We start from the raw sequence: 15,822 nt of genomic DNA, 5'->3' as shown, positions 1-15,822 counted from the left end.
GCATGGAAACTTCGTTTCTACGGCAAACGTCAATTTATGTTGCGTTAAATTGTGAGAAAGTGTATTATGAAGCAATCGTATGTTTAATTGCTCTCGTGAAGATACGTGTGCAATTTAATTGATTACATAGCAAATTGTAAATTGAATTTTGTTGACACATTAATGAGTAATAAAAGTAGCTCTCGATCGTGTGACTGTAGCATGAAGTGGAGGCCGTAAAAGTGGATAAGACATGTGTAGTTCTTCGATATTAGTAGTGTCTAGTAGCTAGATCATTGCATTGATAGAACACCTTTGGATTCTACAATAATCAATATTAAAAGATAGTGTATAATAGTGTATACTACATAGTGTATGTTCATATCTCTATTCGAAGCTTCTTGAACAATCTCTACCCCAAAATTTATCCAGCACTTCTTCTCATCCCGTTAATCAATCCTCAGAAACCAATCGCTTCAACTTCAATTAACCTCACCTATTTCTCTGTTCTTCTCGTACCATCTTTTTGTTATTCTCGCACCATCTTCTTGTTCTTCTCGTTCCAAATTTCGTTCAGCAACCCCTTTTCATTGCTTCTAATCAACCCTTGGAAGCCAACCGCCTTTACCACAATTAATCCTCCTTGTAACCCAAATTAACCCCACGCCACTTCTAAATCCACCCAGGGGACTTGTCTTTATCCGCTAAAAAAGAAAAAAGGACTCATCCTTCGAAAACCCTTTCCGTCACTGAACGCAGAGGACACGGACCCCGCTAATCGTAGCCATCACCGTGGGCACGGGCCCTTCTATCCGTGCTCTGATGGATAGTCTCTCCCTCTGGAATAGTTTCGTGTTCCCCCGCGTGTCACCCACGCACTCTCTCCCTTCCCCTTGGATCTCCGCCTCGTACGCCTTCGCGGTCGAAGGGTACGGGAGGCTGGAGCGGAGAAAGAGCCCCGAGGTGGGAGTCAGGGACGGCTGGTGCTAGTTGAGTTGTCGAGCTGACACGCGTTCTCCGTCCTCCTCTGTCCGTCGACATCGCGGGCCTTCTTCCTTCGACCTTCGTCCCCACTAACTCCTTCCCCCGTTTCTCTTTCTCCACGAGATTCTTCCCACCATTCTCGTTCCGTGGATCTACTCGACCCCTTCGTCTCCCTCCCCCGTATTCGTGGACTCCGCCGTCTCGTTCCATCTTGCTCGTATCGCTCGTCCAACGCGGCCAGGGGCGTACGTCCTATCCTCTTTCTCGTTCTAACTTTGAATTTTCCCTCGTAGAACGTCTTCGTTCCGCTAAGAGTCCACCACCGTTCGTCCGTCGCTGCTCGTGCTGCCGCTGCTGTTGGTGGTGGTGGCGAAGCGTGATGGTGGTGGTAACGGTGGTGGTGGTGGTGGTGGAGCCTCAGTACCGCCATACCCGCCAAAGCACGAGCACCGTGACAGCCCGCACACACGCCTCGGCCCGCGGATTTTTGGGACTCTCGTCTAACCCCCGGGACTTGCCACTGGCTTTTCCGCGAACCTTTGGATTCGTGTACCGCGTGATCATCTCTCTTGCGCGTCTCGCAAAGAAACTTGGATTCCTTCTACTTACAAGGACATTTTTTCCTATAGGTAGAAGAATCGTTTGGTAGTGGTTGTTGTTATTGTTGTTTCCATGTTTCGGGGTGAAAGACCGTGTGACGATTAGTGGAACAATCTGTACAGCGTGGTGTTGTTCGTCGTGGTGTGACGCGAACGGACTGTTCCACGGTGACCGTGATTTTGGCACAGACGTTGGATAATCCGGTGATGGAGTTTCAGAGCTTCCTCCGCGCTTTCGGTTATTATTGACTCTTGGCAACTGATTAATCACACTGTTGGATCTTTCGAGTATAATAGTCTGCCGGATGATCACCGTGACGGATAGAATCTTCCTAGAGATAATAAGCGTCCTGTTACCTCGAACAAACTGGAAAAGACTCTTCTTGATCCTGACGATTCTGGGAACCCCATAGATCGCCTTGATTTGAAAATTCGCAATCATCCACTGATTCGTCGCTTAAGGAACAGCTCTGTATGAAACAAATAAAAAAGCAATAATTTTCAAGGATTAATAAAACCATTTCCCACGAAGACGTCAGTCGACAGCCGACGGAAGGCTCTGTGCCACCTAACCCACCTCATTCTCATCGAACGACATGAAATAACATGAAATGCAATCCGTTTACGTCAGGAACCATTTGAATCTTTTTAAAATCAAATAATCAATTTGTTAATCGGAAAGACAAGTAAAGGAAGAGAGTCATTATCGAGATCGAAGAGCGAAAAAGTCTGTTGAGGATTGACGGACTATGCAATCGTGGATCGAGGGTGGTTCGCATCGTCGGGCACGGGGTGTCAGACAGGACGATCTTCCCTGATCCTGGACGAGCAGGCAGCGAAGACACCCTCTGTGGCGCGGCACTCGAGCCTCGAGAGCAGCGAGAACAAAATGCCGGAAAAGGAGGTCGCCTATCATCAGGAGGCGTTCTCCCTGTTACCGCCACCGCCGCCCCCGCATCACCCTCATTCAGCGTTCCATGCGGCGTTCCATCCGCATCCGCATCCGCCGCCGCCACCGTTTCATCCGCACCATGGACCGCCGCCTCCGCCTCATCCGGCCGCGGCGGCTGCCGCCGCATGGGAACATCACGCGGCTGCCGCCGCCGCTGCCGCCGCCGCAGCTTTCCATGCTCCACCACCCCATCCGTAAGTTTCCATATTATCGTTAATACTGATGTCGCTTTTTACGGGGCAGTGAATAAGCCATAGATGTAAGACTCAAGGTCCTCATATTGAACTTAACACTTACGGCGAATGTTCCACGTACAAGACAGTTCAACGTATGCATGACGTTGGCTGTCATCGATCGTATTAGCGTACAAGACGCAAAATATGAAATTTACTGCAAAGCAAAACAGGTGTTTGCGGGAGATCGGAGAAGGATAGAGGTGTGCGGAAATGTTTGAAAAATATAAATTAAAACTTTTGTATAAAATATCGCGAGCTCGTCAATAACGAAATATATAGTTCAAAAGGGCCGACTGTAAGCGTGTTATGTTTGTTACTGTACACAGTAGGGACGCACAATAACGCTGGAAATATCGTGTCATTAAAACGTGGCTGTGAATTTCGAGTTTATTAGGAAACATATATATATATATTTGTCGGTTATAAAAAAGTTATGAACTCTTGCGTTTCTTAAAATCAAGAATTGAAAGTAGGCTCTAAATGTAACAGGTTCTTTCAGAGCTTTTTTGTGAAATAAAGATGTATATTTACGGGAAGAAGAAAGTCAAAGAAGGAAAATTGATAGGATTGATTTTTGGGGGTAAATTGAAGTGAAGATAGGTCTCCTTTGAATTTGTGGTTCGATAGGGAAGGAAGTTGAAAGATGATCGATTTTCAGGAAGCAAGATACACGTTAGGGTAGTGTGAATGAGTAGGACGATAGTGAGAAAGAAAACTTTGGGGATGATTGATGGTCGAGGAATTGAATGATAAGTAACGAGGGTAACTAGAAATAGCTAAGTTTCAATTGTATGATGATGTCGAAAGAATTATAAAGATGGTTTTGTACTTCTTCTGTATGCATGTATAAATTTCAATGCTGCATTATAATTAATTTTCGTTCAATGAATACGTCTTTAGATGCCAAAAGCAAGAATGTCGCAGAAGTTGATTGGGAGCGAAGTTTAATGAGAGAAAGCAATTGTTAATGATGAGTATTTACTCAGGAGTAATATAACGATTGTTGACGCGTAAACTAATTGAGACATCAATCACTCTGCATTGTGTAAACGTACGTCCATAAAACTTCAATTATTCACTCATATCTTTGTGTCATGGAATGTCAATTATCGAAGTTATAGCTATGTGAATGATAATTTCGAAGTTCCACTGTATCAGCAAAGCGTCTCTATATAATATACTTAGTTTACAGATTTCCAATTGATACCAAATGTTTCGAATCATTCTCCTGTCTTTTTGACAGAAACTTGATCAAACGAAAACACAATAACATTATGCGAGTCAGTGTACTCTCTATACTGCAAACTAGAAAAATATTCCATCATCACCGCTAGTTCCATATAAAAGCATTATTTCAACCCCTAATTTGAAAATGCCATTTCGCCTAGGCACATCACGCTGTAAGTATAATCTCATAACAAATATTGCGAAGATGGACGTGAAAATTGGAAAGATTTAAGCGCAAACTATACGTCGCATCTCAAATTTTTCGAATTGACACATTCGAGCAATCGAGTTTCCTCGTTCGAAAGGCAAGTGAGTTTCTCCACTGAAAAATTTGTAATTATCGCGTCGATGATGATTAAGAATTTCTCGTTAAACAAGGCATTATATGTCTCCCTGACCGAACGCAGCTATTGGTGCAATCAGACAGATAATTCTTAAACAGCGTAGCGTCTCGATCATCCTGGAAGAATAAACGATCACGTTTGCACGTCGAATGACTCATCCGGACCGACTCGACGCGATATTTAATTCAATTAGATTACATACGCGGCTACTTAGAGTCCCGCGAAACGGCGCAAAACTCTGACGACGGAGATCCCGACGATTCGTCGGCGGAGAACGATCGTTGAATGAGAATCAACGAGCCGCGTGGTAATCCTCGCGTGTATCACCCTCAATCACGCTTATCTATCAACGCATCGCCTCCATTCACGGCTCTTAATTACCCCTAATGATTCCTGGCGAACGCGAGGTCATCCCTTAGCTTCTTTTCTACACGTTTCTTCTAAATCGCGATAACAGCTCATTTTTATATGGAGAAGAAAGATAAAAATAATTTGCAAAGATCACGACGAGATCCATTATGAAATTGCTACTTAACTTTAAGTCAGGGTATCTCACTATTACAGGCTTTTATGAAACTTTTATAACTTTTATTTTCACTTTTACGACATAACAATTACACGTTTTATTTATAGGTAATAATTTGGTACGTTAGTTGGTTAATACTAGGTAATGAAATGTATCTGTTATTCGCGATAAATGAAACGGTTTTGTAAACCGTAAAAATCACGAATGCTTGCGTTGTAGGGTTAAAGTATAATGGTCGCCTATACAATGCAGGGATCACGTGCTACATTTTTAAGTACGGAGGCTGAGAAATTTTTGTCCTATTTTTCATGGAGATTCATATTTCGCTAAATCCTAGACAAAATGCATTTCTAAATAGAAATAGTCGTATGCGAACAAGAAAATTCCAATTCTTAAAATGATATCCCAGTCATATATATATCTACAATAATAAAAATATTCATAAAAACAAAAAAGGAAGATTTAGTAAATTGATACGTCTGACAATAGTTTGCAATTAGTTTAATATTCATAACTGTTATATGGGAGGGTTTATCGCGTTCTCTGAATATTTTTGCGGATTGTATAAATTCGCCGTTATAACGCATGATGTATTTAACGCGCGAGAAAGAGAGATACGAAGGGAAGGGATGAAACGGTGAACGGTTTGGCGTTGGTGAATCAGACGGGGAAAAGAGGGGGAGCTCCTTAACGTCTTAATCGAGTTAATTAAGGCGGTTTCGCACGTTTTCACGTTCCGCAAACACGACACGCTATTGCACGCAACGAGATTACCTCGGCGACTTGTTAAGGCTAGGCTAACGGGCTCGTGGAAACGCTCAGCCGACGAACCACGCCAGGGGATAATTGGACGTTTCTAAACGGCCTGCTTAACCCTTTTCACGGACGATACTCGAACGGAAGCGACAATCGTCATCGCCTCAACGGCACTTCCACGACTTTTCATTTAAATTCTTCGTCGATTTTGGAGAAATTGTTCAATTAATATCACTGATTTACTATATGGTTTGGGAAAGGGATACAATCCGGAAAAGTAGAACTGTTCAAAAGGATGGTTTGAAATAGAAATTGTTCAATCACTTAACGACGCGACAAATTGTTCTCTTGTCATTCAGATATTGGTCTGGAATTTGGGACATCTTTGATGAAATATTGTATATGTGTATTGCTTGTTACAAAGAATGGGTTAAAATAGTTGTGTGAATCGTGACATTACTATCGTTAAGTAATATGATTTTATCCAGTAAAATAACGACACTTCTATCATGGCAGCTAGACCATGTCGGATTAAATACTTCCATAATAAAAAAATAGTTCATTTTTGAAGATAAGCGATAGAATCTTTTAAGAAAAGTCGTAGCATAAATTGAAACGATGTATCCCGTATATCAATAATAGAATCTTTCGTATGAAATAGGCTACAAGGGTAAGAAATTTCTTTAAAGCAAAGAGACATAGTTGATCCAAAAATTAATTCAAAGAATGTGGCAGAGTGAAAATTTTACATACGTAATCGTTGAAAAGAAGAATTTCGAATTCTGCTACTTTTATGCATAATTTGGACATTAGTGTATGAGCATCGTTTGTCCATCCAAAAATTTTATAGCACGAGTCTCACGTGCCAATTATCTTGGCAGGGCAAATATAGGCAGGACATATAGGGAAAAAGGTACAAGCAGAAAAGGAAAAACAACTTCCCTCTCCCGTTTGTAATTACTTTCGATCGTAAGATCGAGCGAGCAAGTAGCAGGTGTTTGATATTAGCCAATTGGCCAGCCAGCGTCAGTTCAATTAAGCGTTTAATTACACCAGCCAGTCAGATCGTTACCACCCCTTCGATCATCCGTGAAATTCTTCCCGTTCGATGTATCCGACGATCCTTAACGACGTCCTCCCTTCTCGATCATTTCATCATCGTGATACCTAGTCCAGTATTATTCCTGACGATTTTTATTTCCCCCTTGGATATATTCCTCTTTCTTTTTCGTCTTGGAACGTTATTTTCCAGCATGCACTTTATCATTTCATAGATTTTTATTGTTTGAGGATACAGGCGGATATTTGGAACTTAATTATTTAAAAATACATTCGAAGAACATAATTCATTTCACAGTTAATTTTCAATTATTACGAACATCAACACAATTGCTAATTTTACAAATCTCGTATAAAATGTCAAGCATTCACGCTTGGTTGACAAAAAGCGGCAAAAGATTCACAATTCATCCTTTAAATCCCATTTTATTTCTCCTCCAACGCGTTTCCATTTCGTCTCACAGTCGTAAATAGTGTTGCTCCATTCTTGTTCCGCTATAAATTCATCGATCGGACGCGCGAGGTTCGAAAGATGCGTCGCCGCTAGGCGGTGATTTTTAATCGTGGGGAGAAACGTGTCGGAAACGAATGCATCCGCTGGACATTTAGGACGCTGCTTCGTCACGGGAAGTGAAATGGACGATATCGCGGATGGTGACGGGGGGTAAAACACACGCCGATGGCAAAAATACATCCGCGTCTCGCGTATCCTCGTAAAGAGACAAAAATATCCGACGAACAGGCCGAAGGGAGCACGCCTGAGCGACGCGCGCTGTGAATTTCACGCTGGCCGTCGCTGCTCGATCCTTTCGATCGCGTTTCCAGTCGCCTCTCACGCGATCTTCTTCATCTTGTGTCGTGTTATAAGACGTTTCTTTTGCACGATAAGATTTGGCAAGATTAAATGTACTGACGTGTAATTATGACATTGGAAACTCATCCTCCAAATAAACATTAAGAACGTACACTAGCCGGAATCGTCCAAAGTTTAGAGATCTTTTCATATGTAATTGCAAAGTGAACAGTTCGGATCTTTTTGGATGATATTAACGTAGCTTGAAGCTGTAATTACAATTTTGAGCTGTAATTACAAATTACGATTTTGAAATACTCTTTGATCCATAAACTAGTATCTGTTATCTAAAATGTCGTCCTGGGATTTACCAAACATTTGAATAATTCCATAAATGATGGCAGTCTGAAGAAAAAATGTTTTTACTGACAAAGCAAATAAATTGTAACTGTCCAAAGTTCTGCGCCGTATGGCAAAATACGTATTACATGAAATATTTTTTCAAACTGCGAAGAAATCGATATGACTGTATATTCATCCCTGTATCCTGTCAGGAGTTTGAATTTTGACAGATCGTTTTAGACGTGAACTCAATTCTGTAAGACAATCAGTGCAGCGTACTTCTCTTAGTACGTACAAAAATTTTTGTACGTACGTTTCTCTAAATAAAAAGATCCAATATGAATTCCTCCTGCGGATAGGAACTCCTCTACTTAAACAGGAAGTCGTACGTGGCTCTTGAAGCAAGAAACAATCCGTACTTTGCTCAGTTTCCCTTTAATTTAACGAAGATTCATCTTGGAACACGACAGGCCAATGATATTTGCATTTTCCGGCACAATCACGCCGTTACTCATTACCCACGGCTCGTTGCTCGTTGACAGCGTTCGAGGATCGGCCAGACACTTCCTGGCCAGCGGTGAATGCGATCCAAGTGCACTTGCCGATTGCAAATGCAAACGGTTGTCGTTTTCTCTGGCGAACGCGTCCCGCGTGTAACACTCGTCTAGGCTGTCCGCGAATACATTACGCCGTTTGTACGCGCTGTAATCTCTATGATTCAAGACCTTTCGTCGCGAGAAAAATAGAAGAGCGTTCGGTGCTAGTCGGGATAATTCGTTGTTGGTTAAAAAGAATCCACTCGAGGCGAGGTTTCAATCTTTGTAAACTATGTTGAAGATGTTCGGTGATTTCCTATGCTTCTTATATTTTGTCTCTGAACACTCTCTGGAGATTTAGAACGGTAAAGAAATTACATATTAACATAAACGATTCAGTTGGTCTATGAATAAACATATTTAGCTAGGGTGTGTTAAAATTGCTCGCTACGAAAAACTCCTCTGACAGGATACTTGAAGTTTTTCTCGAACGAAGTACAGAAATAAGTTATCTCGCTAAGATATCGAATTTAATTTTTCTGCCAAGCACCTGTACAGTTTCAATAGCCGCAAAAAGAAAGAAACATTTAAAACTCGTTATACTAATAAATTTTCAAGTTCCACTCACAAATTCGCAACAGGAAAATGTACCTGCAGCTATTACTGAAAAAACGAAACAGCCTCCAAAAGCCATAAACACCGCGAAACTCCATTCCGCGTACCATCTTATATCTATGCTGTCCAAGCAGGCTTCTTAAAGCGTCAGAATACATAACGTTTGTATTTTTGTATCCGCAAGCAAAGAGACTGCGACAATAATTCGAGCATCGACACCGGGGTCCCTTGTTCCCTCGTTCGTCGCGATTTCTTCGTCCAGCTACGTTTCCAGCTTTCGTCCGACGAAATAAAACAGAAAGAAGGAACACGAAGAGGAGGCAGAAGAAACGGAGAGGATCCCGAATCGATTGCCTTATCTGCGCGAGCATGGAAGCTCCAGATTCCCCGAGGAAGTCGAGCAGCGAGCGGCCGTAACGTCAGGTAAATCGAGGTACCTGGTCGTCCTTAGGCGTATTTTTTATCGCGATCGGGGTCCGGGCCCCACGCACAGCTCGTGGGAGGAAAATCTGGTCCCCGGAGCGAACAATGAACGCTCGCGTCCCGTTTATGAATCTGTCGGTCGCGTGGGCACGCGGCATATCCCATTGACAGGGTATACGGGGAAAGCAAATCCGTGGAACGCGCGAAACATGCGGGCTGTCGCGTGAACCAGTGTCGAGACTAGCTACCAATTGAGGGGCTCTTGAGAGAAGGATCTTCCAGAGGGAAGAATCTCAACTGTTATAATAATTTGCCAATTATGTCCTCGGACAAATTGCAGAGAAGTACATATGTAGAAAAGAAGAAAGGGGGAAGTTTATTGGTTAGAAGGTTCCTTTTTTAGGGGTGGTTTTAAAAACAGATAATATTATTATATACACTTTTGAGAATTGATCCTATTCCGCATTTTATTTTCGTAAGATCGTATTATTGCAATGATATTTGAAACATATCTTTGAATGCTGAAACACAATCAGTCACTTGTTTGACTGATCATTCCCTAGTTTTTGTACCGGTGGAAAAATTGCTGTGCAATTTTATTAAAATGTAAAATTCTTCGATAATCCTAGCAAGCAAAAAGAAACAACTTCCTAGGAGTTACGCTCTCTGATAGAAGCAAAATCATATTTCGACGCTCCTTAAAAGTAGATCGAGTTAGGCTTACGTATCATTAATAACGTGTATTGCCACTTGCTCTAAACGAACTGCAAGCCGAATAGAAAGCTCAACGTAGATCGTATAAAATCCATGCAACGCTAAATTAACGATGGACGTATATATTAATGGCGGACATTAAATAAGTTGGGTGTTCTAAACAGCTACCTAGCTCCTCCAAATTAAGAACTCGAGTTCGTCGTGCTAAATCTTCTTTCATCTCTTCGCTTAGTCTAGCGTACCGAAGAGACCGTTGCATCGAATCCATTTCTCAAATATCTTAACAGCAATCCTTGAAGCGTACATTCTTCAAATGTGCAAGCGGAGATAAAACGTATCGTGCACACAGTTTATAAACATAAACGATGTCATGAAACAATTATGAAATCACGAGACGATTTAATTTATCGTATATATTGTATACATTTGTGGTTTCGTCTGCCGGCCGTTCCATCCACGTTGTCGTCGAGATCGTTCTGGAACTCGATTGTTTCGATCAAGCGACCGTCTTCCAAGAAGCGAGAGATACGATTATGTCGTTTGCCGAGTTCGATCCGTTCGTGGCCACAGATAGCGATTCCCGGACGCTGCAAGTGATGTCATCCTCTTTGGGTTCGATTCTACACGCCCCTGATTGAAGTAGCTCGAGAGTTGGTGTGTTGAGACTGGAGGAATCGAAGTATAGTGGAACCATCTCGAAGATAGAAAGTTCAGTTCCATATTCGTTCAACTCGTTTGCAATATCTCCAACAATCGTTAAAATATTCCTCATTTCTGTACCACTAAATTACCAAATTGGATTGGACATTCTACTTCATTCGACTCTTGTCAATTATATGTTTTAGATTATAGCTTAACTTTCAGTTTGTGTCGTAACGTCATTGCTCGCCACGCCAGATTAGATTAGGATATTTAATTTAATTTATGTTGTACACTTATATATCGGCGACAAAATCCATTAATGGTCGATGTTACGTAAGACATAAAATATTAATCTCTCGTCTTACGATGTTTTGCGTTAGCTACGTAAATGAAAGTTAACTGTAGTGACCTACCTGCAATGTTACGTCTGAAGCGGAACGATCCGATATTACACTTATGTAATCTGTATTTGTCAAACTACAACCTGATAGAGTTCAAAGGAAGCCTTATTACCGAAGCGATCTACTTTTCGTTCCACGAAAATGATACATTATTCTCAAGGGGCAAGGGGTTGAATATCGTATAAACACCTTAAAACGTCCAATGATACTAATCGAAGGCCAACATTGTTGCCATCTGAAGGCTTCGACGTATTATCTCATTCGAAGCTATCGAGCTTTCGAAGATATCAGATACAAACCACCTAAACCAGCATTTGGTAATGCTTCTCTAAGCCGAGAAGGGTTGGACTGTACCACGAACCTTCTCAATTATCCGCCACGCCACCCCGTGGCCTCGAAGGGGCCCGAGAATTCGCCACGAAACAAACAAGACCAAAAAGCAACCAAGCGTACAGAGTAAAGGACGAAACTGAGGAGAAAAAGGAAAGGGGAAGAAAGACGGCAGACGATTTTCAAGAAGGCCCTATCTCGTATTCCCGGGCCGTCTCGAGCTGGAGGCGCGTTGCGCGTGTAAAAACGGGAGCCGATTTGTCAGCGAGGCGGGATCGCGATGTACACGGTAGGAGCTCGTCGAAGGAAGACGTTCCCTTGTGGCTGAGCACTAACCGCTCTCTTTCTTCCCCTTTCTCGCACGGATAGAAAGGGCCGCGGGACGATACGAAGCGCACGTGCGATTTATCATTGGCGCGGCGTCCATTGATAAATTCCAGGCATTCATAACGCCACGGTGCCGCGTCGTACACGGCCGTGCCGCGCGATGCACATCCAAGGGACACACGATACCCGAGCACGATACGATACGATACCGTGGACGATACCGGGCACCATCGCGTATACACGAGTCTGTTACGTTGCTTGCTCGCGGGATAAGGCCGCGCATCGGTATGAGCTCATGGCGAGACGTGTAACGCGAGAACGAAGAAATACGTCGAGGGGGGTGAATTGCCCGTTTGATGCCTCTTTTCATGCTTTTTCATGGTTTGGTTGTGTACAGAGTTTAGGAAGGATGATTTTAGGTGGGAGATTTTCTTAGTAACGATAAGGGTAGTTTTCCTGTTACATGGCAGGATAGAATGTTCGTTAGGTTTAATTCTTGGAAATGGTTTATACTGTTATACCGGTCTTGAGAACTTCGCTGTTGTTTGCCGTTGTTGCTCTAAGGAGAACCGGAGCAGCGTATGTTTCATTGGGTTTGATAATATTAATTTTCTATTCTGGAGCAGATAAGTTGGCATCTGGTTCTGAGGCAAGGTACAAACGCTACGTTTAAGTGGAGAACCTTGTTACGATCAATAAAGGTGGTTTTTATCTTCTGTCAAGTTTGATAATGTTATTTCTCTAATGGGAAGTAAACTGACGTTTACTGATCTGGATATTGGAAAATCTGGATATTGGAAAAATGAGTGCAAGAGAGACGTTTAGGCGGAAAATTTTGTTGAGATAGGCAAACTTCCAATAATGAATTATCTGTTAATCGAACTCGGTTGAAAAATATTCGCCATTGCTGGATCGAACGTTTCAACTACTACAGACCTCTCGCTCACCAGCTTCTCCCTGGAGAATGGGAGTCGAATTCTTCCCACAGTTAAGAGTATACTCCCGTCGTGTCCGAAGTTTATCCCTTGTCATAAAGCAGGAGCGTGCTCGTCAAACCAATAAGATTCATCGCGTTTTAGTAGGGGGGAGGCGCGACTTTCACGCCAGTCGACAGCGACAAGTCGGCCTCGTCCGGCTCGAAAAGGCCTAATCGCCTTAACGAGACAATTAACCGATGATAGCCGCCGATAAATCCCGGTGTGTTTTGTCTGCTTTGCCGGACGTTGTATCTCAGGCCAGATTACCGCGTCCAAATATTTCCCGCGGTTTCCTTTTTATAAATACTCGCTATCAAGTTGATCGATAAATAAATTTACAGCTGCTTCGCACGACGATCGATGACGGTTCGTAGAAATCGAAAGATAACGTCGAAAGAGTGTTCGCGTCAGCTAAATTGTACGTAAATAGCTGCATTCAATAACGATTTGACGATTATTTGCGAAACAATTCATTTATGTACATTAAGATACGAGCGACGCTTGGCTATCTACGTCAAGGTTTATTAAATGTCTTCGTTAGTTTCTTTCAGTTAGCGGATGCCGACACTTATTCCATGTCGGAGAGATTATTTAATATATTTACTAATAATAGAAAGTGTAGAGTTTCTAAAAATTATCTTCGTCAAAATTCGTCACTTTTTTTGACGTTGACACTTATATTTTTAGAACAATAATAAAATCTAATAGTACATAGTAGAAACTATACTTGGTACTGAAGAAAATCTTATTCAGTTTTTTCGAATATTTCTTTATTCCAACTTAAATGCGTTTATTCATATTGAATTCTTAATGGTGTTACTGAACAAACACACAATCCACTCTCTACACACATGCAAACAATTTTTATTTTATTTGTCCTTAAAATAATTGTACACAATGTTAGCTGAAAAACTCGATGATGGAGTTACGAGAGTTTCGGTTCTGAATGAGAGTTAATTGGCGAACGCATGGCGTAATCCAGTGTTTTCTAGAGAAATATTAGACGAAGCAGTTAGACCCGAGGTTGGAACAGGCTGCAAACGTGCACGCCACGTGGCCAGGCTTTCCTTGGCCAAACAGATTTACACCGGTGTTGTCTTTAGTCCGCAAACACACGAATACCGTGCTGCAACCACTTCCGCCGCCTTAAATCTCTGCGTCAACGCGTGTCGTCGTCTCAAACCGCGGCGTTTCACACGCTGGGCAAATATTTCGAGAGGAAGAACGTTTCACATGGTTTGTTTAAGCGACTCGATGGACAAAGAAACCAGCTTGTGATATAGTCCGAGGTTCTTGACTTATTGTCAGACATTGAAACTAAGGGACCTATGGATAAACTCTTCGAGATACGAAAGTTAGGTTAAATAGAAACAAATTGTAAATTTGTATTTACCTACATATTGCCTATTGGAACGAAATATCAGTTTTCAAGCTTTAAACATAGCAGCAGAACTTGATTTATTGCAACCAAATTTTAGTTTGTGCCTGATTGAGTACGTTTATTTGTTCGATTTGAAAAATGATAAGAAGCATGGAAGATCTTAGTTTGTTCTGTAATTAGTTCGGACGAACTATGTTCTAAACGATATGCTGCGCGCAAACAAGAATACCCGTCTTATTCGTGAAACAATGTTACCATTACAGACATCTTTCGATTCAAAAAGCCAGCTCATATTTCTTCTGCTACAGCCTCTATATTGAATCATCCGTACAGCACAAATCAGAGGAAGAATATTTATAGTTTTATAAATATAAACGATTGGTTAATTTACGTACTTAGTCTAACTGTGAATTTATATCTACGAATGCTTTCGGTGGTCCACGCTTGAAACTTTCCAAAATACGACTACAGATTTCCACTTTGTCTCAAAAGTAAAACTATAATCGCAGCTAACTTTTGCTGCGAACCCGTTCCTTTACTCTCCTCCCAACAAACACTTAATCTCGTCAAATCCTTAATCGTCGCCTAGAAAAACAAGCCAGATAACGACGAGTGGAGAACAAAGATACGCCGATAGCTTCTTAATGCCGCGTCCGGGTGATTCCTTGTTCACAAGGGATGCGCGGCAAACAGGCAACAATCGGATTAGCGGTTGTATAGTCTCGATACACGAGATATCTGATGGAAGAGGAGGAGGGGATCGAAGAGGAACTGACGGAGGGACAGAAAGGAAGAAGGGAACAAGGAAGAAGAAGGAGAAGATGGAAAAAGAGAGAAGGGATCAGAGGGGGTTCTGAAGAGAAGCGAGGTTTACCTTGTAGTTGGATTTAAACGAGCGGACTCTCGAGTGGCGGCTCCTACGCGCGAAGATCTCTTCTGGGGCCACTCCTATCTCTCTCTCTCTCTCTTTCTCTCTCTCCCACTCGCGTGTCTCTGCACCGCCTCCGTTCTCATCGTTCCTCATCGTCCGTGGCTCTGTTCGCCGCTTTTCAGAGTGGTAAATTCTCCAACGCCATAACACTGCCACCGTGCGTTTGTTTGGACAAGGGCATTATGAGATTTTATGCGCGCTGCGCGTGCTTCCACGGGATCGCGGTTGTTTATGCACCCGCGTTTTGGATCCTGCTGAAGACGTCGCGAGCTTCTCGAGGAAGCTCCATTTCTATTCACCTCTCGCTTCCAGCCCTGTTCAATGCAACTTCCATTTCACGTTTATTCCTTCCCTTTTGTGTATCGTCGATGTGTTTCGATCGGTTAGTAGTCGATCTTCTTCGGGATGGCGAGGATGTGACGCGTTGTTGTCTGAGAAAACGACACGTTGCGTGGCTTTCGTGTTTTCTCTGGGGGCGGATCGTGGGTACGAGATCGATTCGTTTCGGGGATCTGTCAGGTTGTTTTCTTTGCTTCCTCGGCGGTACCATGCCGCTTCCGGATCACTTTGAGGGAGGGGGCTGAACGTTTGCGGAGGTGGGAGAGTCTTGGAAGCTTTTTTAGAAGACTTTTTTTATGGATATCGTGGTAGAGAGTTGAGAAACGTTCTTGTTATTTAGGTATTTGAGGGTGTTGTAGAAAATTTGTAAAATTTATGCGTCGTTCTATTTTCTCCATTATATTTTGCT

At 42.4% G+C, this 15,822-nt stretch overlaps 1 protein-coding gene across 1 annotated transcript in view; it reads left to right on the top strand.

Annotated features, from left to right (window-relative positions):
• Positions 1–1,293: 1,293 nt before the first annotated feature.
• Positions 1,294–15,822, top strand: part of LOC126867666 (transcriptional activator cubitus interruptus) — a 146,001-nt gene continuing 131,472 nt past the window's right edge. The window contains exon 1 of the mRNA XM_050622458.1: positions 1,294–2,708. Within this exon, the coding sequence (XP_050478415.1) occupies positions 2,452–2,708 (257 nt within the window). The 5' untranslated portion in view covers positions 1,294–2,451. The remainder of the gene's footprint in view (positions 2,709–15,822) is intronic.

Source organism: Bombus huntii, chromosome 7, assembly GCF_024542735.1.
Source record: "Bombus huntii isolate Logan2020A chromosome 7, iyBomHunt1.1, whole genome shotgun sequence".
NCBI classification, from domain to species: domain Eukaryota; kingdom Metazoa; phylum Arthropoda; class Insecta; order Hymenoptera; family Apidae; genus Bombus; species Bombus huntii.
This window is presented reverse-complemented; position numbering and strand designations above follow the sequence as displayed.